Here is a 21,268-nt window from a genome sequence, read left to right as displayed (position 1 = left end):
GCTCAACTGAGAGCACACTATGTCTGTGTCCCCAGCTTCTGCTGTGTCCTGCCTCTTGGCCAGGTGGACCTTACTGTGCCTCTGCAGGCGACTACCAGCAGTGAGCACCCATGGCAGAGCAGTCTGGGGACTTCTCATGGCAGTCTGATCTGTAGCGTCACCTGCACACAGCAGTTAGGCTTGTTCTGCTACACCCAGCCTCTGTGCTGCAGCCAACGCTGCCTGCTCTTACAGTGCTAGGGTAGAATAGCTATTTTTGCAGTGAGTTTAGAACTGAATTTAGGAGGCAAATGCCATTAGGAAAAAAGAGGGGGGCAAGGGCTGGAAACATACAGCAACAGCCATAATCACCCCAAAGGCCAGAAAGGAGCTGGCAATAGCATGAAGCCTGATGCAAAAGAAAAGGTTAGTTTACGTTGCGACAGCCAGCTTGGACATCATTCATGAGACTCCCAAAGTACCAGCAACCCAGTGCACACCCCTTAGCCATATATTCTTCCAGCGGCCCTGATCTCTGTTGTCCCCTCCTGCTAAGGGGAAGCCCTGGTGCCAAGCTAAGGCTGCGAGCAGGGAAGCAGGCAGCAGGGCTCAGCTGACATTTGGTAGAGTTTGACTCCCCAGCACTTGGAAAATGCATTTTTTCCATGCTCAGTTGTGCTGGTGCAAGTTGCAGGGAGCATATTTGAGCCTTTACCTGAGAAAAAGCCAGCAGGGCCACAGCTGCTCTGCACATTGGAGCTATGGCATCCGAGGTTGTGGGGCTGTACCAGACCCATCAAGCCTGTCCTTCAGCTGCACCAGCACAGCCGGAGGCTGCCAGGGACACTGCACAGCTGAATAGCACCTTGGCCTGTGCAGGGCAGCTCCACAAAGCCCATGCCTCCCATCAGCCTGTGATTAGCTGAGGGTGGATTATTATTAACTGTTTTCACCTTCCTCTTAGCACAGTACCATGCTGTACCTGCCACCAGGCTCCTGCTCCACCTCCTGAGCTTTAAGCTGGAGCCTTCAAAGGTCGGCAGTGTTGGCACCAACTTGTGCTGTGCCCAGGGCAGCCAGCATGCACCCCACACCCACCACAGCAGCCCCCCACCCATCGCTAAGATGGGGGCAGTCTCAAAAAGCAGCTTGCAGCAGCTGAGCCCAGCACCTTCCCAGGGGGGCTGTTGGTGCATCCCCATTTGGCCACCTGGAGAAGAACAGCAGAGGTCCAGGAGAGGAAGAGGCAGCTCTCCTTCCTCTTCAGAAGCAAATCCTAGGGCAGCAGCTGGATTTAATGGGGAAGGGGGCAGGAACCCACATGCGAGTTTTGGCCCTTCCCCAGAGCTGTGCTGCTGTTGTCAGAGCTCTGCCCCACAGCCCTGCAGCTTAATGCTGGGAGTTAGCACAGACTTGCTCTGTGGCCCCACAGCAGATTAAGGCTTCCAGTGGTTCCTGACCCTGGAAGGAAGGCTTTACATGCCTGAAAGCTGGTGTAGTTTCTTCACTCCTGTGTAATAGCAGTTTTATCTTTCTCAGACAGAGCCTGTCTTGCCTCCCTCCTTAGCACATACCCACCCCCAGAAGCTGTGCATTACACGCCCGTTGAAAGTCCTCTGAGCATTACTGGAGGATGATGATATTGCAGTGTCTTCCTCTGGCCCCATACTGGTCCTACTGCCCTGGAGAGAGGAGCAGAGGAAGGAACTGGGCACTGACCCAGCAGGCCCAGGAAACACTGCCGTATAAGGTGTGAATTCAGTTTGGAGCAGCAGCCCAGACTGACCATGACAGGGAATAAATTACCAGCCCATGGAAAGATCACACTAACAGGAACAATTGGAGGAAGGGAGAGCAGAGCACACGTAGGGAACAGCCCATTTTAAAACACCAAGCATAAGTAGTTTAAAGTATTGTTACTATTTTGGGCAAAAGCAAAGACAGTCCTGTCTATACCAAGAGCCAGATTGGTGGGGGGGAGAAAGAGGCTGGACAGGAAAAGCTCCATCTCAGCTGAGAACTGAACTAATGTTACACACCACTTCAGCAGGGATCAGAACAAGGTCTCCTGCCAGTCCTTGCCCACAGAGAAGCAGCAACAACAGGGAGAACACTACACAGTGCAGAAGCCGGATCTCATTTTAAGGCTTCATACATACAAGGGCACTGCGCCATGTAAAATGGGGTGATGCCCACATGAGTTAGACATATTGGTCACACCAGTTCAGCTCACTTGAAGAGCTTTTCCTACATTTCAGAGCATGACCTTGAGGTGTACAGCAGCTCAGGCAGGGTCAGCAGAGCTTTCCCTCACACCAAGCCCTGCTCTAGGGCCTTGGGTGGACATCCACTGAAGCCCTCCCACACCCCAACCAAACCTACAGTGAAACTCAGCTTCAGGAGGCCTGCTGGTCTAATGCACTCCTCCCAGCCACAAGCAGCCCAGCCAGCTACCCACCTCCCTTCCCAGGCTTGAGTCAGCACCTAGGCTGGCCTCTCTGCTCAGGAGGGCCCCGTCACAAGGTGATGGGGAAGGCAGCACTGCACCCCAATAGCACTGAAAACCAGACTGTCTCAGGTGGTAGAGAAGGCAGAGCCCAGCCAGGAAGATGCACTGCTGTAGCAAGAGCAAGGCAGCAGCAACATAAACCTCCCTCTGACCAGCCTCATCTGTGTTCTGCAGGGACATTCGCAGATAGAAGCAGCTTTGGCTTCAGTAGATGCAGAAAGCAACAGACTGCTGTTTCCCCATCCCTTGGGCTTCCAGGGTCTCCAGTCCCTGCTCTGCCACACCTCGGCTCCCCAGGATTTCTGAAAAGCAGTAGCTCCTCCTGGGCAGCTGGCCCAGGTCCCAGCCCACACCCACACTCCACCCCAGCCATTCTTTCACAGGGTGGAGCCACTTTCACAAGAGCCTTGACACATTTCCTGCCCTGAGCACTGCTCTACCAAAGCTCTTGGAAACAATCTGCCATCTGCTTCATCAGCACTCTGCTATCGCCCTGTCCCCCCAACACATAAACCTGCTATGCCAGCTGCTTCTCCCAGCCCTGCCTCCAACCACACTGGGCAGGACCACGCACCTGGAACAGCTTCTGAGCACAGCAGGCCAGGAAAAACAAGAGGGCAGAGCCATTTCTCCTTCTGTTTGTTTATTTGTGATAGAAGAGCAGCCCAATCTGACAGGGCCTGGCTCCTTCACCTCATCCTCAAGGCCACCAGCATGGTTTTTGTTACAGCCAGAGCAGGTGATGGGCGCCAGGCCCAGGAGAGCTGCTGCACTGCCCTGCTGTAGGGCAGAGTACACCTTCACACAGGTCCAGTCGGATCCACAGAGGCAAGAGGTGCTCACTATTACACCACAGCAGGGCACGCTACAACCATCCTCCGCTGCACTCATGCTGGGCCAGAGCAGGGCTGGTCCCAAGCAGGAGAGCCCAGGAGCTGATTCTAGGGGCAATTATTGCTCAAGTCTTGAGTTTGCAGGAATGGAAGTGGTCCAAGACAAGGCTGAGCTTGGCCTCCCCCACTCTGGAGCAAGCCACCAGCTAAGCGTGGCTAAAGCACACGCCAAGCACCCAGCCCAGGCACAGAAAAGCAAGGCAACCTGGGCTTATTGTGTGGGGGAGGCATTTCAGGCTGTCACAACCCCTGCTATGTACTAGGCACAGAGCATGTGTACTGTACTGGGCAGGTCTGGGCCCTGGAGTCCCATACACACTGCCCCTACATTCTCCACAGCCACACCTGAGCACAGATATGCCAGGGCAGGACCCCCCACCTGGGCACACAGGGACCAGAAAGGACATGCAGCACTGTGGCATGGAACAAGGTGGCACAAGGCATGGTAGAGCAGGAGCACTCACACTTGAGCTGGCAGCAGCAAGCAACCAGGGACAAGTCTGCTCATCCACACAGGCTCTGATGAGACAGGGAAGAGGAGAGGGCACCAGGACAGGGACCAGTCTCTTCTTTTGGTCCTACTCAGAAGGAAGTGGCCACCAGGCAGAAGGGCCAGATGTAGGCACTTGGGGGAAGTTCCTTTGGAAACACTGGAATGGGACTGCAGCCCTGCAGCTGTGATGCAGGCAGCTGCCTCTCTGCTCAGCAACACTGAGAAACAGCACAAGCCCTCCCAGGAGTAGGAGAAGTTGCCCATGGCTGCTCAGAGCAGAGGGGCTGGGCATGCAGACAGAGGACAGCAGGGCTGGGCACAGGGATACAACAGTCTGTAGGCACTTGACTTGGCTAGTGGCACCCAGGAGCAGGGGAACAGGTCCCAGCTGCCTCTGCCCCGGGGCTCTCATTGGCTCTGGGAGGGCCTTGCCCTCTAGTTGGCTTTGACCTTGCCATTGGTGACAGTGCCATTCTCATGGATGCTGCTACCGTTGTGCTGGGCTGATTGCTGAGCCCCCCTGGGCAACCGTTTGCCCTTGGTGTAGGACTGGTACCAAAAGTTGGAGAATAGAATGAAGAAGATGGTCCCATAGATCCAGATGAGGTGGATGAAGATAGGGAACTGGTACTGGCAGCTGGGCATGAAGTAATACTGGGAGATGTGGACGGAGACAATCACGAACTGTGCCTGGGAGCAAGGCAGAGCAGGGACAAGTTACTCATGAGAGCAGGGTCAGGGATCCCACTAGAGACCTTCTTTCTAAATGAAAGCAATAGGCTCCTTTCCCACTCTGAAGTGGAGGTCCTCATAGTGAGGCACAGTCGTAAGCAGCTGGAAGAGGCAGGCACAAGTCTCAAGGCAGCATGTGCCTCTCACCCTCCCATCGTGGCTGCAGCCCAAGGGCAGCAGGCTGAGCAGCACCCATGCCCTAACCAGGCTGGTAGGGCTATCAGAGGCCCACCATAGGCCAGAAACCCAGAGTGAGAGGCTGCAGAAGAGACAGCTACAGCTGCTGGCTGCACCTTTCATAGGTGCAAAGGCTGGCCTGCCCCACACATCAGAGGCTGAGGGCACATGCTCTGCTCCACAGCAGACTCACCAGCTGGATGGCCGTGATGTGCTTCTTCCACCACAGGTACTTCTGAAAGGCAGGTCCCGCCGCTGAGAGCCCGTAGTAGAAGTACATGACAACGTGCACCATGGAATTGATCATGGCATGGAATGAGCCCATTCCCCCTGTTAAAACAGATTTTTATTAGCATAAGTCCATCCCCCACAGCAATTAGCTCTACAAGGAGCTCCTAGGAGCCCAGAAGGACAAAAAACCCTTCTCAGCATGCTGGGGCTAACCCCACCCTTTCCCCAAGCTGTGCACCCAGACAGTTTCCATCCTACCTGGACCAAACTTTGCTCCCCACCACCAGCTCCAAGGCAGAACAGAGTGGTGGAAGAGATGCAGGAATGTGACCTGTTCATTCTTCTTCCGCAGGACAAAGATCACCTGCAATGAGAGCCCAACAGTGTCAAGGACCTGCAGCCCTGGAAGCAGCTCAAGCAGGCTGGGCCACTAATTCACACTATCTGACCTCAGTGACTCTTCCCCCCACTCCAAGCTCACTGCTACCACACAGCTTTCAGAGCTGTAACAGGCCAAAAGTGGCCTCTGCAAAAGCCCAGAGTGGCCTCCTTGGCAGGGATGCCAGACACAAGCACTGCAGGTCAGACTGGAAGGGCTGAAGAAAGCACCTACCCCAAATACACTGGGCCCCAACTCCCTGGGCCCCAACTCCCCACCCAGCAAGCAGTGACAAGGCCTCCTCAGTAACTCACTCACCGTGTCTGTTAGTTCGATGAACTTGGAGAAGACAAAGAGCCAAGCAACACTGACCATCTGTAACAGGATAGGTTAACGTTAGAGACCCACCTCAGCCTGAACATGCCCAGTGACCAAGGGTCTCCATACAGTAACCCTGGGGTGAAACCCAGAGCCAGGGACTGCAAGTCCTCTGTCTCAGGAGAGGCAGGTAGCTGTGACCTTGCTGTCCAAACACAAGCACTAAAGGCCCATCCACTTACTGGCAGAGGGACAAGAACTCACCCTGAGGGCTTTGGGGTCCTGCGAGAAGTCCACAGGGTCACATCGCCAGGTGTACCCAGTAAGCCACCCTGCCATCAGGAACTGCAACAAGAGCATCATCAGGGTGAGGCCCAACACATCACCTCACTGCACTTCCCAAGCCCTGCACAGAAAGGCAAGGCACAGCCTGCAGAAGGGCTCCCCATCACCCACACAGTCTCCATGGACTGCTTTATATATGCCACACAAAGCCTACTGCCGACAACTCACCTCATAGACTATGTAAAGCGAGAGTCCCACCAGAAAGAAGTTGTATAGCACCATGAACTTCTTCAGGTTTAAAGGCTTCCTGTTGGCCATTAGCCGGGGACCCAAGGATAGTACAAAGTAGACATATGCCAGAAGGATGCCCATCACAAGGAACGGGGACTGCATCAGTGGATAATCAGCGATGCGGGGGTCTGTGAAGAGCACCACAGTGCAGGGTAGTTAGCATCCTCACCCCAATCTGCTACTGCCAGAGTGGAGGCAAGGACATGGCAATCCCGTTCTCCCAGGACAGGAGTGCAGGCAGGGAGGCAGTCTGGGAGCAGAGGCTGGTGAAGCCAGCCAAACTCAGTAAGGTACTGAGGCCACACTGCAGGGCAGCCTGGAGTTCCTCTGCCCAGGAGGGCAGAAGTGCCCCAAAACAGCCTGCACAGGCACCGAGGCAAGACAACCTCATAACAGACAGCCCAAAAAACCCAGAGCTGCATCTACATCAGGGCAGAGGCAGGATGCAGCTAGACCCAGACTGCTTCAGGAATGACAGATCACCCCCCCCCATGCCTGTGGCAATAAGGTATCTAGTGCCACCTGCCCTGCAGCTGGGCAGAGCCAAACACTCACCTGCTTTCTTCATGAAGTCCTGATACGTGGTCACAATCCCCTCCATGGTGGTGGCAGTATCTCTGTGGAGAGGAAGGGCAGATCAGGCAGCTGTTTTCCCAGGAGGGCCACCTGCAGAGCACAGCCCAGCAGATCAACAAATTTCAAGCACAGCTTCAGAACTACGGTCTGGCCAGCATTGCTCTCAGCTGATCACACACCAGCATCCGCAATTCCAGTTGAGCCACATGCTCCCCATTGAGCCTGGCCCTGTCTCTCCAGCTCTGCTGGGAACCCCACCATCCACCACCAGCAGTCCTTCCAAGGCAGGATCCTAACATTTCAAGCCAGCTAGGAAAGCTTCCAACCTTAGTGCTGTATCTCCAGCCCCTTAGTCTTGCTCCTGCTGTACAGGCTCCAACATTATCACCCACAACCACCATGGTATTGCCACCAACCTTGCCACCTATACCCACACTGGTCTGCCTGACCCTGGTGCAAGGTCCCCAGGGGAGATGCAGAGCTGGCCCACACTCTCCACAGAGCAGTGCCTTTATGATCAGCTTTGGGCTCCTGCCCACCAATCCCCACCACAAGAAGCAACACAGCATCACTGGCAGGCCCACTGCATAAGGAAAGAAAGCCATCAGTTCAGAAACAAACACCAGTTTCTGATCTCCAAGTTCCCATTTTCACATCCTTACACAAAACCCCCCTGACAAGAGCTACCAGTCCATGACCCAGCACCTCAGAGGCTACGTGCATCCTACTTGGCAATGACATTTCCACTACCATTCCAAACAGGGACAGTACCCTCAGTTAGGGGAGAAAGCTGCAAGGGAAGCCTATAGGGCTGCAGGGAGAAGGACTGGCACTCCCCACAGTCGCTCAGCCTCACTATGAGCGCATACCAGACAGCAATCCAGACGGATGCTCTCCAGAAGAGCAGGAAGTGCCCACACTCTCGCTGCTGCAGGCAAATTTGAAACGCCCTCACCCGGCTCCCCATGCTCCCCAATCTCTCCCCAGCCTACAGGACACCAGAGCAGCAGGAAGGGAGGCAGAGCACAGGCCCAGCCTCACCTGACTCACCCACCTGCAAGGGAGGCATTCCCCACAGCTGCTACCAAACAGACACTCCACCCACCCCTTCCTCCAGGAAGGTGCACAGGAATCACTGCCTACACACAGGCCTGGGGAAACAGGTCCCCAGCCCAGCCTCCCCAGGAAGTTTATTGCTGCCACCACCAGGAAGCACACAGCCTCTCCCAGACCAGTAGCCAGGAGGCTGAAGCCAGAGGAGCCTTCTTCCTAGCAAGGTCCCAGCTGGGAGTATCCAGCAGCCACTGCCACCTCAAGCCCTCACCAGCTAGCACCAGCATTGCTCTTTCAGCTTCGCTGCAAGAGGAAGAGCTCAGCAAAGTGCTCTTTGCTCTAGCTGGGACCCAGGCAGGACAGCAGCAGACACTACCTGTGCAGTGCTACCAAGCACCTACATGACAGGCTTCACCGGCAGCAATCTTCACAGCAGGGCCTGGCACACACCATTCTGGCTCATCATTCTCTGCAGATCACCTTAGTGCAGCAGTGCTGGGGCTTTGTGCTTGCCCAGTCTTACCCTGTGTGCTCCTCCAAACTGGGGAGTGCCACCCAACCTCTCTGTAACAGCAGTGGGGTGGAACAGGTCCCCCCTTCACCCCCACCCCCTAAAGTAAGCATTCTTCCAAGCAAGGCTCCAGAGCAGCCTGCACAGCCACACAGCCCAGGGACAGAGCCTGAGAGGTTTTGCTGTGCTTCACAAAGCACAGAAGGTGGTTCCTCATGCCACTTTGGAGCCACCTGCAGCAATAGGGCAAAGCCCACTCAGGACTGATCCCCACACCTCAGGGGCACCAGCAGCAGAACAGATGCTCGCCTTCCCAACCCAAGGTTTCAAGGGGTTTAACAGCAAGTAATACTCACTTGTAGTATCACCGTGATACAAGTAATATTTAAAGGTCACGGGCACTGGCAAGATTATCCACTCTCCACGTGCAGCAGAGGCCAGAAAAGCATAGCAAAACTATAGCATCCTCAAGAGCCACTCAAGGCTCGTGCTGTGGGAAAGTAAGTACAAGTCCTGAAAGCTGCTGAGCTTTATGTTGCTTTAATGGCTAAAAGCAAGCTCTAAACTTGTCTGTCTAGTTTCAGCTTTCAACCACTACATCCAGCTACACCTTATTTGCTAGATTGAGGAGCCCTCAAGAGTTAGTTCCCAGCAGACGTACCTAACTATTCAAGCTCTGTGTTTATCTTATCAAGCTGAATGAGTCAGCCTTACTACAGGTCCAGGGCAGAGACAAAACTCCTGTGGAGCACTTGCCTATTTTGGGCAGGTTAGGATGAGAAGATAGTATCAGTCACCCATGAGCTCAGAGCTACATCTCACACTGCAGGGAAACACTTGAGCTCAGGCACTACGGACTACTTTGCTGACCCTGATGCCAGCAAGGCTCCAGCACCACTGGCCAACTAGGACCACAGCTCAAAACAACATTCAGGGTCCCAGGACACTGGGGACTTGGGTGAGAAGACTCACTGCAGTTTTGCCCTGACAGACCTGCTGAATGCTGCACAGAGCACACAGCAGACAAGTGTCACCCTGGCAGCAGCCCTGAACCCAGACAACTATCCCCCCCAAGCAGTGGGAGAAGCCCACTTCAACCCAGCACTAGCACAGAAGTCCCCATCAGTGTGAACAGCAACAAGTCCCTTTTACTGCTGTGTCTTGTGAAGCACCTCCAGCACTACTACAGCCATACGTACCACAGGGAAAGGCGAGGCATTGGACTTGTCCTGAACATGGGCTCTGGGCAACCACCAGGACTTCTACCAGGGCAGAACTAGCAGAATTACGCTACAGACCCTTATGAAAAGGGACCTATGCATTTTCCACAGCTTCCCTAAGCAGAATAACATCCTGCTGCATTCAGCTAACAAAGCAACCACACCTCCAGGGAACCCTCTGATGTCTTTGGGTCTTTGCAAGACCTGGTATCCACAGACATGCTACATGGTCCTGCATTAGACAGAAGCTGAAGTGTGTCTTGCTCTGTGAGCAGATACAGGTATGTCCCACCCTCCTCTGTCTCCCAAGGCACAGCTACTGGCCTTGGGGTGTTGGCGGTTGAGCTGCAAAGGGGGAGTTGTAGAGCAGGCTCAAGCATTACCTTCACTAAGCAGGAGGATGTGAAGTACACTGGTCTGCCTAAGCCATGATGGCTCCATGCCAGCCTTTCTGCAGCAGGCAGCGGTTTTCCAGCACAGAGCAGCAAGTGTCTGGGAAGCTGAACTCACTCCTGCCATCTCCTCTGTGCACAACACCAGCACCTGATGTCCCTCTGCACTTTAAGAGAGGTTCACCACCCAGCCAGGCATCTGCTCTTACTGCTCTCCATGCTACACTGCACATCACACACTGCAGGCATTTGCAGCTCAGTAGATGGTACCTGTCCACTCTGCACAGGGGAGACACTCTTCTTTGACTCCTCCTGGATCCTGATTCTCCTGGGAACCCAAAGCTGAGCCTTGAACAGCTGAAGAGAAGTCAAGCAATCAGGTCCAAGCATCACAAAGCACCAGGAACCCTTGGGGCCCAAACACACACTGCACAATACCTAGGGACCACCTCCCACCACAGGATGTCACTTCCCCACCTCAGCAAGAAAGTTCCCACTATTTGCAAGCCAGAGTACCAGGCCACATTCTGTCCCAGTAACCAACATCAAGGATTAGATACTTGCTTACGCCAAGCAATGTGTAGACTGCATATTTCCAACAAGCTATACAGCTAATTAGCGCAACTTCAGCAAGAACAGCAAGGCCCTTTATAACCAGCCCCAGCAGCCCAAGAGCAGTCAGACCACAGCACTGTGAACGACGACACTGACAGAGACCAGAGCTCAACCCAGTTAGTTTTGTTAACAGCCTCACAGGGTGCACCTCTCCCCACACAGCAGCCATCTGCAAGCAACAGACTCAGCCCCAGCCATCCAACACCCAACACTCCTACCCCATCAGCATTCGAGTCAGAAATCAGTCCTGTAATAAATGAGAAAGCAAGCCACCCTAATCTCCTCACTAGTTTAATTACAGGCAGCACCAAAACAGTCTGGTAGGTGGCCACGGAGCTGCCACCCCGGGGAGAGCTGGCACAGGGCCCTTGCTGAACTGGCTAAAGTAGCCTGGCCCCTGTGGGGCTCCCAAAGGAGTAGCAACCCTCAAAGGTCAGGAGATAACCAGCTGGCCAGAGATCAAACCAACCTTCATCCCTGACCTACAAGCTGGCAGCAAGGCTTGCTGCCTGATGCAGCTCTGAGCTCCACAGCTTCTCAGAAAGAAGCATCTTCCTCCCCCAGCTCCTCACCACAGCACCTGCCCAGCTTCCTGGAGGTCCAGAAAATCATTGCAGGGTCCAGCAAGGCCTGCACGAAGCTCCGTGCACCCAGGGAGCATGTTTCCCAGAGAGCTATGGAGACCTGTGGTTCAGAAGCATCTGCTAGCAGCAGCTGTCACTGTGGAAGAGTGGAACATGACCAACCCAGGGTCTGGTGGCCCCAGACCAGGCACAGACAGGGCTACACACAGCACACACTGAGGCTGGCACCTCAAACCATCACCAAGAGCTGTCAGTCACAGCTCCAGGAGAAGCTTTCCTGAGCTTATGCACAAGTGAATCCAGCAAGACAAGGAGTGCAAAACCGTGTCTGCCCTTAACAATGCACAAGCAGCAAAGCAGTCAGAGCAAGGCAAGGGGGAGAAGGTGCCTGGCCAGCCCTGAACAGCAGCAGCACCCGGTTCTTTATGAACTCTGCAGTTGGATCACTAAGACTGAAGTTTACCATGAAGCAGAGAAAACTGGATTTGGATCTCCTCCTTCTGCTGCTCTGTGAACAACTGAAAGGGAAAGAGAGGTGTAACCAGCAACTGCACACTCACTTCACACACAGCATCTCGGGACACCAGCTCAAGCACATGCAGCAGAGAGCACTCAACAGGAGAGCTGAATCAAGTACACCTGCATTACTGGTAACAATTTCAGCCATCTCACTGAAGACTCAGTTAAGGCACTGTTGTCCATATGCTATTAAAGTCATGTTTTTCCCTCAAGAGAAAAATCACAGCCTAGAGAGATGCCTGTGCACCAGCTTATGCCAGGGCACGCAAGTCTGGCAGCAGAGCACAAGCCGCTATGTTTCAAGTGTGGAAAGCAGATGAGGGCAGAGCAGGAAAGTAGAGTTCTCCTGGCCTGGCATCTTGGCTCTGAGGACTTGAGACAAACTCTCTGATCAGAGTTTGAAGACAACTAGTCCCAGAACTCTCAGCTCATGACATAACTACAAAGTCTACAAAGGAACTTCATGCTAACACCACCGGATAAGTTTTCCTACTTGAATCACACCTATTCATCACTTTCTGTGGCTCAGCTACTTCATGCTGAGTATCAAAGGACATGGTTAACAGCCTGGTACCATATGCCCTGCATCACTGTACTTTGAAGTCAGTATAGGAGGACCGTGTTCACAGAGAAGGGACGCAAACTCTCAAACCCTCGATACGTAACAGCTCTTGCAAGAGCTGCCGTTGCAGCTGGCGCGGGAGTCAGGCTGGCTGAGCGCTGCTCCTGGCACGCTGGCTCCAAGTGGCAGGAAGTGACCTGTCTGAAGTTGAGGAGTTTCCCCATCTTCACCAAGTGTGTGTTAATACCCTACCACTATCTCACACAGTGGCTGTGAAACCCTGAGGCCTTTGGATAGCATCCTATAAACAGAGATTAAGCTCTCCCCTTCCCATGCTTGCTGGAAGCAAGGAGAGCAAGAGGAGACTCCCAGATTAGCAGGCAAGTTCTGCAGAGCCTGGGCAGTCAGTGTGGCACCCCGCAAGCTTTCAGGAGAAGGAGCAAGCCCATTGCAATAGGGTATGGTAACCTTGTACAAAAAAAACCAAGGCAGGTAATCAGACTTCAAGGTCCCACAAGAGCATACGTTGCAGTAAAAGGTCTATATGCACAGCACACTGTTTTTTTCAGGGACAGCACCTCCCCAAGCCGATCGGGCAGCTGTTAAGACTAGGCCTACTCCTTATCACATTCAACACTTGTGGCTGCGTATTCAGGGCACTGGTATCAGTACAGATGAGAGCAGTCAGGAGAAAAAGCAGGGAAAAGGCAACATTAGGCAGAAAGTCTGACATAGCAAGGAACGAAGGAGTGAAGAAGTGAAGGAAGAAAAAAAAACAGAGGGTGAGGTACCTCCAGAAGTGGAAAATAAGGTATTTCCTTTCTGAGTTACCCACACTGAGCTGTGCCCACTCCCTCATGCAGCACCAGGTGAGGGGGGAAGGAGATGGAGATGGCTGGGCTCCCTCCCTGAAGTGATGGCACCCAGCAGCTCCCCAGGGTGCACAGGAGAGCACTCGGGAAGAACAGAACTAGGCAGGCAACAGAGGAGGACAGGCAAGGTTAGACCAAGCAGGGCTGGGTCCTGACACCTGCTTCTAAATACAGGTCAAACCTTCCAAAGCCCTCTAGCAGAGGAACACAGAGCACCCCTATCTGGAGATGGGACAGACAGTACCAGAGCATTCGTCTCTGTGGTTTTAATCATTATGCAAATGCCTCACTACAAGGCTTCACCTCTGTTCCCACAGCAGTGTCTGTAATCATTACACAGTAATGATTACTGTGCTCTGTCCCATCCAGGCCTGTGCACTCATTGGACAGGCACACCAAGACAAGACAGACATTAGAAGTCTCTACAAAGCAAGATGCAGAAAGGAAAGACTCCTGAAATCCCTCCAACAGTCCAGAAACTCAAGTGTTAACCCAGAGCCACTTCTCATTGAGACAAGGGGTCACTGCCTGGAATTCACCATGACATCTGCTTTGGACCCCCCTACCCGCTGCCCTAAGATAGTGCAGTCACACAACCACCTTTAACAAGGAAAGAGATGTTCACTGGCAACACTAGAGATGCCAGAGACTCCAGCAGCACAGTAGAAGCACCACAGGTCCCAACAGGCCTAAGGCTTTAATACATACCACCTTTAACAGGGTTCACGGCCCTACACACACACAAAAAGAAGCATTAGGCCTGATTATCTCCACATAGGTGTAGATGGACCACTCAAAGCCAGGGCTGTTGCTCCTACTGCTGGTCCCATACAGACAGGGAAAGCCTCTTAGGGTTAAGTAGAAGCAGCATGAGATATAACTCTGTATGTATACAGAGCAAATCTATCAACAAACCATGAGAGCAAGCTAGCTGATCTGATCCACAGGGTAAGAGCACTTCTTGCAGCAAGGCCAGAGAACTGTGACAGCTTACCACTCTGATCCATCCCACAGGGAAGAATCAACCAGACATTAAATACCCTGTGAGACACTAAGGAAAATCAAGAACCATCAGACCCGGTTACCATCTCCACCAGCCCCAAGCCCCAAAGTGGCCCCAAGCCACTAAAGCATAGCATCTCAGATAGCATCCAGACGTAGACCTGCTGGTGGGGAGCTGGCTGTGGCAGCTGCAACCTGTCATCTCTGAGCAACAGCAGCCCCACAACTCCTGCAGGGAAGAGCCCTGACTCCTGGGGACCAGCTCCTCCCAGCAGGAGCCAAGGCTGCCTCACCTGTTTGACTGGCAAGAACCAGACTTTCCAGCCCAAGTACTCCCACCATCTGACAGCCAGTAGGGCACATGCTAGCACAAATCCAATATGAAAGTACAGAAACACAGATGATCTCTTGGGTCATCACAGGCACCACTCCCAATATCCCCTGTAAGCTTCTTCCTAAAGGAAGGATCTCAGCCCAAGTGCTGTCTGTGCTGTAACCCCAGCAGAAAAGGGCAAAGCATTCACCTGCAACCTTCAAGGACAGTGCCAAGCAAAGCATGCAGCAATGCACCTGCTTCTGACGCCAGCTTCAGGGCTTCCTGGGGATGCAACGCTTTTCTCCTCCAAGAGAGAAAGGAGACACCATGCACCTTGAATATGCTCACTTATTTTCACCTCCAAAACATGGCATGGGACACCTCTAGGTCAGAGTGAGTTTTTACTCTCTTAGCCTCAGTTTTAATAGCACTTTCTCTTATATTACATTTCTGCCCTGAAGGATCATATATTCCCCCCCCCCATCTAACAGACTTTCAGGAAACAGAGGTGAGAATACAACGCAGGGCAGGACTGCAGAAGGCCAGGCTGTGTGGGTGGCATGGCTTCATCCCCACAGCAAGATGCAGCAAGAAGATGCTGCAACAGCTGGCATCATGCTATTTCTCAAAGGAACAGGCTGTCAGCAGCAGCTCGCACCCATAAGCTAGAGGGGCTTCCTAGGGAAGAGATAAGACACAGCAGTCTCAGTCAAGCCCCAAGGGCTCAGCCAACTGTTTGACTCTCTAAACCATCCTCAAGAAGCTGCCCAGCAGGTCTGGTGGGAAGGTCAGCTCCATCCAGCTAGGAATCTGCCCTGGCTGCATTCTGGCAAAAGAGAAGGTGGTCAATTTGGGGCAGCACAGCAGGATGGATGCACTGCTGCACAGGCAATCCTGGCCTCTGAGAGGGGAAGAGATACTCTGAGGGAATGCACTAGCAGGGAAAGTGCCCAGCGTTATCCCATGCTGCCCACTGAGTGTAGGAAGGGATATTCACCTCACTTCTTTCTGCCCTTAGGGCTCCAGAACCAAGGTGGTCAGTTGCTTTCCCCTTGGTCTCGCAAGCGGGAAAGCACCTGATAGTCCCCCTGCCACCCCTCCTCTCACAATGCCTGTGTATTTATGCTGTCTCATTTAGCCTGTTGTAGAGATCAAAAAGCAGCAGCTTTCCTAACTGCCTCTTCATTACAAGAGAGGAACAGGCCCACATAAGAGACCTACAGACCAAGTCCAGTACTGCCTGTGGAAGGTCAGATGAGCGTTTGGTCATGGTTATTAAACCTGCAGATGCCCAGCAAGTGCAGACCCCTGTGCATGACCACGTGCCAGTCCGAGGTGAGCTTGCAGCCAGGCTACTGCTGCCACCAGGAGGGTGACAGGGACCTCCTCCTCCCACTGGCGTTCCAGAGCAAGGGCCAGAGGGAGGCCAAGCACCTACACGAGCCAGCACTCAAAGCTAACATTGTGTGGCAGCCGCGGGGGAGGCCTGGTACTGCCACCCTGCCCGGAGGAGGAGGGAAGAGCCATCTCAATGGTACATTGATGCTGAGAGCTGTGTAGGAGAAAGCTTTCCGGCCGCCGAGCGGCCAGTGCCGCCGCCGGACGCTGCTCTCGAGCTGCTGCAGTGAAGCCCCAGCAGACCACAGCCCTCCTCAGCTGTTCGACATCCCCGCAGCTTTCAGCCAGGGCCGAGCCCAGCGGCCGCACCAGGACAGTGTCAGGGAGCCGAGCGCAGCCGGGGTCCCTGGGCAGCGCCCCGCACGGGCCTTACTCCCACCCCAGCGAGGCGGCTCCAGCACAGGCCCCAGCCCCGCATTCCGCTGCTGGCTGGAGCCGGAGCGCTGAGCCCCGCAGGGACCCCCTCCCGCCGCACCCCCCCGCCTGGGAGCGGGAAGCGCGGGCGGCTCCCGGCACGGCCTCGGGGTGGGGCACCGCCGGGGCCTACCGCCGCTCCGGGCCCCGGAAGCGCGGTGCCGCGGCCCGGCCGAGCGCCGGCACTGCCACCAACGAGGCCTGTACGGCCGGGCCCGCGGCCGCCGGGAAGGGGCGTTGCGTGACACCCCGGCGGCTGCTGGCCCCAGGGAGGCCCCGCACCGCCGCCGAGCTGACTGGCGGGGATAAGCCACTTCCCAGCGAGCCCCGGCCGCGGCCTGCCCTGCTCCTGCTGGAGGGCCAGGCCGGGACCAGCCCCAGCAGCTGCCCCCAGCCCCACCACAAGTGCCAACACAGCGATGCCGATCCCCTTCCCTCAAGTTGTGCAGCCACCAGATCTTGACCCGGAGGGGAAACAAATGCCTGCTCGGGGTCCATCTCCGCCAGCAGCAGGGAGGCAGCCCCAGCACAGCCGGGTCTCTGTCCCCAGCACAGCCACTGGGCAAAGACCTGCCGGGCCAGAGGCCAGGGTGTTTATGCCCTGGTGCACAACAGCAAGGAGAGTCCTTCCCCCTGGCAGGCTGGGAAAGCATCCCGAGCACCGCACCGAGACAGTACAGAGAGGACGGCTCTGGCATATGCCTGCCCCAAAGGAGGGCAGCTGGGCTGCAGGAAGGGAATTATGCCCATCCCTGGGCACTCTGGAGGGTGCTCTGGGGCAGCAGCACCAGGCCATGAGCTCTGGGGAGCACTGCAGCTCCTCACACCATCAGGACCCAGCTGCTCTTAAAAACCACTTCAACAACCCAATCTGGACTCCACTTATTTTCTGCCTTCTGACACAGGCGGGTTTGCACACCGCTGGCCTGTCACAAGGATCCACACTGCAATTATAGTTATCCCCCCCTCCAGGGGGGTGACAGCCTCCGCTAGCACCTTCCTGCCTGGTGGCAGCCACACCCAGCCTCACCACCTGCCAAGGGCATGTCGCAACACCCATCCCGCCCATCAGGCCACAGCCTCCCCAGACTCATCCCTCCACCGCTTTGGTGAGGGGGACACCACCCACCTCCTCCCGTGCCCCGGAGCATCCCGGGTGACAGGGACACAGACACACACACACGAGCCTCCTCCGCTCCTGCAGGCTGTTTAGCAGGTGCCAGGCTGGCACATGGCCTCACCAGGGCAGGGCCCACCATCCCTGGCAAGCAAAGCTTCAATCCCAAAGCAGCTGAACCCTGCTAAGGCCTCAGCACTCCCCTGCTCTGCAACAACCTTCAGCAAACAGCCCCAAAAGTCCTCCCAGCACACACCAACAGCAAACCCCAACCCACCACCAAGCTCAGACACCTCCTCCCAAGCCCCCCCCACCAACATCCGAAAGGAAGCCTGGGAAAGAGCAGGCACCTCCAGTCCAGCCCCACTAGGCAGGGCTGGACCCAGCACCCACCGCCCCGGCGAGGCTTTTACCCGCTCCGTGCATGCAGCGGCCCCGCTCCACACAAACTCACCTCCAGCCGCGCCCCGCTCTACCCGCCACCACGGCTGCCTCCGCCCTTAAATAGGGCTGCCCTACCCCCCTCGCCGCTGCCGATTGGCCTCGGGGGGCGAGCTCCGCCCTGGAGGGCGGAGCTTGCCCCCCGAGGCCAATCGGCGCTGGCGTCGCGGCCCGCCCATTCCGTAGCCACGCCCACGCCGGCAGCGCTTCAGGGGCTGGGGCTCCGAAGCACCCTGACATTTTGGGGGGGGGGGTGCTGGGTGTTGGGGAGGGTTTAGCTGATTTTTAGGGGCGAGACAGCTGTCTGGGGAGGCCCACCGGGTGGAGGGGCAGGAACAGGAGGGAAAAAATGGAAAATGGCTGGGAAAAGGCTCTGGGTTTGGGCAGGCACTGGGTGGGGTGTGGAGGGTTGGCTCGAGGGTGGTGGTGAGGGCATGAGGGAAATGGCAGAAAGAGGGTCTTGGCGTGGCTCTCACACCGATCTCGACTTTCTCTGATGCTCGTGAGGTGGAGCCAGTCCTCTCACACTCCAGTACCATCTGGACATCTATTTCAAACGGGAGTCCCAGTCCTCCTGGGGGTTCCTGCAGGGTGGCCACAGGCCAGCCCTGCAGGCGAAGCAGCAGCACGGTGGGCAGAGAGGCCAGGCAAAGCCTGGGTCATCATCTGCAGCAAAGGCACAGCATCCTGGTCACTCACAGGTGGTGGTGCATGCACCTTCAGTATCAATGGGAAGCCCTCAACTTGGATGGTTTAGGTGGACTCTTCCACTCCTACACTTCTAGGACACGACCAACTACAGATCAATAAACAAGTGGTACATATGCTCATTTTTCTCCCAGTGACACCACAACAGCTGCCGCGAGCATTTGGAAACACGGGACAGAAGGACACCCCAGAGATGTTAAGTCTGACTGCATGCTGTTTCCAGCACCACTTCACCCTGTGTTGTCTTCACAGACTTACCAAGCTTCATCTTAAAAAGTGGCTGGGCCTTGACTCGCACTCGTCTGATCTGAAGGCGGTTTCAGAATTCACTACTCTAATTGTTAGGAATCATCTTCTCATTTCCAGCTTAATTTGATGCACGGCCAGTTAATATCCATTTGTTCCTGTGCCAACGTTGTCTTTTATCTCAGATAGGTCCTTGCCTTGGTATTTATGCTCCCATGTATTTGTAGACAGCAATCATCTCCCTCTTAGCCATTACATGGAAGATTAAACACGTTTTTCCAGCGTTTTCTTACTAGTCAGCCTGTCCCTGCACCTAATGCCATGGTAACTCTTCTGGCCATGCTGCTGTTCAAGTTCCCTGTCCTGAAGATGGGTGACCAGGAGTGGTCATCACAGACTTTGTGCTCACCTGGTAAGAATTCCCCATCTGGATACAGCCAGGGCTGCATCCTCTCTTCTCAGTCCCGCTTTGCAGTGACAGCTCAGAGTCACTCTGTGGCCAGTTACTCCTTTAACTCCTTTTCTTCAGGTGCTTGCAGCTCACAGAGTCCCCCAAATGAAGTAAAGAACTGCACTCCTGGTGACTTTCATGCTTTTTTTTGGTGGTACAGCATTCCTTTTCTTTCCCCTCCAGTACCAATGCACTACAACATTCTGATTTCATCAGATTACACCTAATATTTGTGCCAGTCTTTAAGGAAATCGATTTATAAGAACATCCACAAAGTACCTCAGTAGTAACCTTCTGCGTGTCCTGATATGCTCCCTTTCACCAGGCTCTGTTTTCATCTCGACCTTAACCACTCCTTCCCACATGAAATTCCTGTGCTCGTTTCTACCCCAACATCTACCAAGGTTCCCAATTGGTCCCAAGGTTCCCAGCTGCTTCCCTGGAGTCCACACAGGGCCTATAGCTTTATAGAAAGGTTTTTTTAACTCTCAGGTTAGTCAGACATAATAGGCTGTATTTTATCCCACTTTCCATTTCCTGTCCATGTGCTGCATTACTCTTTAATTGAATACTGTTAACATCAGACTGGCAGGCCTGCAGCTGTTTGGATCGCTCTTTCTCCCTTGTTAAGTATAGGCATCGATCTTGTTTGCTATTCTTCACTTCTTTTTCTTTTTTGCCCTTTTATTTTGCACCATTACTCTATTTTTAGTTGATTCATGGTGCAATTCAGTGGAAATCTTGCTATGTTGTTTGTCATTAAATGAGAGATCACCAGTGGATTCCTTCACACTCCCTATTAGACACTTTTCCACCTTGTATCCCACATCTCATAGCTTTCTCCAAGCATTCCTTCTCTCCTCTGGATCCACCCTTGCTGGCAGGCTTGTCAGGTTCTAACAATGAGCCCCAAATTGCACAGCCCAGCCTCTTCCTGCTGTTGGAATAAATTTCCAGGTCACTCTCTTTTCATCTGCTCTCAATGCAATTTCTTTCTCCCCTCTCTTGGTCCTGGATGCTAGTTCCCTGTTGTGTCTGCTGTCTCCACCATTATTCCTGTGCGGTATTTGCTCTTTAGTTTTCCCTTGCTACCGCATCTTCTGTTTCTGTCCTTAATTCTCCAACACATCAGATATATTTTTCCATTTAATTCGTCCTCTATTAGTTGGTTTTTCTTTTCACACTCACTTGCTTTGATGGGTTACCTTTGTGTGCATTTCTGACTTTTTTCACTTCTCATGCTCAGTGGTTGTCTGCAGTTCCTCGGTGTTCCCCCTTCCCACCATGTCCCCGGAGCTGCAGCAGCCTGGGCAGGAGCTCCAGCTGGCGCGAGGACGCTGGTCTGCCAGAGCACCCTGGCTGCGGGCAAGTGGATCCAGCACAGTGCTGGCCCAGTTAGGGCTGGCCGGGGGGGTGATGCAGAGCCCCCTCCTAACCCTTGGGGACAAGCCTCCAGCAAGCACTTGACTAATCTGCTGCGTGTTGTGGATCTGGTTTTCTGCCTTCTGGCCTCTTTTGAAGCAGGATAGCATGAGCACACGTAGCAAAGAAAACCCCTCAAAAATAAGGGAGGTGAGGGTGACAAGGCCAGAGTGATGTGACCGTTGTGTACAGACTGATGTTCCCAAAGTGTCTGGAGAGAGACTTTTATAAATGGATAGTCTTCTGCTTCCGTCTTGAATCCTGCCTGTGTGACCTGAAATCTGGGAGAGAAGCTGTTTGCAGCCAGCCAAGCACGTCGCTCTGACTGCAGTCTGGACTGCCGAACCAGAGGTGATCATGTCACACACCCGCACAAGGGTGTCCTTCCTGCACCAGTCACTCCTGCAGCGGACAAAGCCCTACAGGTCAGTAACTCTTCACCTGCAATTCAGGAAACAACCTGGCTGCTGTGCTCTTGGTCGCAGCAGCCTGGGCTGCACCAGGCTCCAGTTTGGGAGAACTTGAGCTCCTCCTCTGTTGCTTATCCTGGAGAACAACACAC

The 21,268-nt window shown here is 54.3% G+C and overlaps 1 protein-coding gene across 4 annotated transcripts; it reads right to left on the bottom strand.

Moving 5' to 3' along the window:
- Window positions 1–2,452: 2,452 nt before the first annotated feature.
- ELOVL1 (ELOVL fatty acid elongase 1) lies at window positions 2,453–17,928 on the bottom strand. 4 transcript variants are annotated; one of them, XM_075156029.1, is made up of 8 exons: window positions 17,893–17,928; window positions 6,843–6,904; window positions 6,225–6,415; window positions 5,976–6,056; window positions 5,712–5,768; window positions 5,273–5,378; window positions 4,977–5,113; window positions 2,453–4,564 (listed from the first exon to the last, which is right to left on the bottom strand). In XM_075156029.1, the coding sequence occupies exons 2-8, from the start codon at window positions 6,886–6,888 to the stop codon at window positions 4,310–4,312; spliced, it is 873 nt and encodes a 290-aa protein (XP_075012130.1). In that variant the 5' UTR covers window positions 6,889–6,904; window positions 17,893–17,928; the 3' UTR covers window positions 2,453–4,309. The 4 variants fall into 4 exon arrangements, with proteins under 4 accessions (XP_075012130.1, XP_075012128.1, XP_075012131.1 ...); XM_075156027.1 differs by lacking the exon at window positions 17,893–17,928 and adding an exon at window positions 11,702–11,770; XM_075156030.1 differs by lacking the exon at window positions 17,893–17,928 and adding an exon at window positions 10,310–10,391.
- Between the last annotated feature and the right edge of the window lie 3,340 nt (window positions 17,929–21,268).

This window comes from Calonectris borealis, chromosome 8 (assembly GCF_964195595.1).
Source record: "Calonectris borealis chromosome 8, bCalBor7.hap1.2, whole genome shotgun sequence".
Classification (NCBI taxonomy): Eukaryota; Metazoa; Chordata; class Aves; order Procellariiformes; family Procellariidae; genus Calonectris; species Calonectris borealis.
This window is presented reverse-complemented; position numbering and strand designations above follow the sequence as displayed.

Bases quoted from the DNA above. Each gene is read 5' to 3' on its own strand.
- ELOVL1 (XM_075156029.1), bottom strand. From the start codon at position 6,888: ATGGAGGGGATTGTGACCACGTATCAGGACTTCATGAAGAAAGCAG. The intron at 6,416-6,842 runs GTGAGTGTTTGG...TGCTCTTCACAG, and splicing joins GGACTTCATGAAGAAAGCAG to ACCCCCGCATCGCTGATTAT. The intron at 5,769-5,975 runs GTGAGTTCTTGT...ATCCTGTTACAG, and splicing joins AGGACCCCAAAGCCCTCAGG to ATGGTCAGTGTTGCTTGGCT.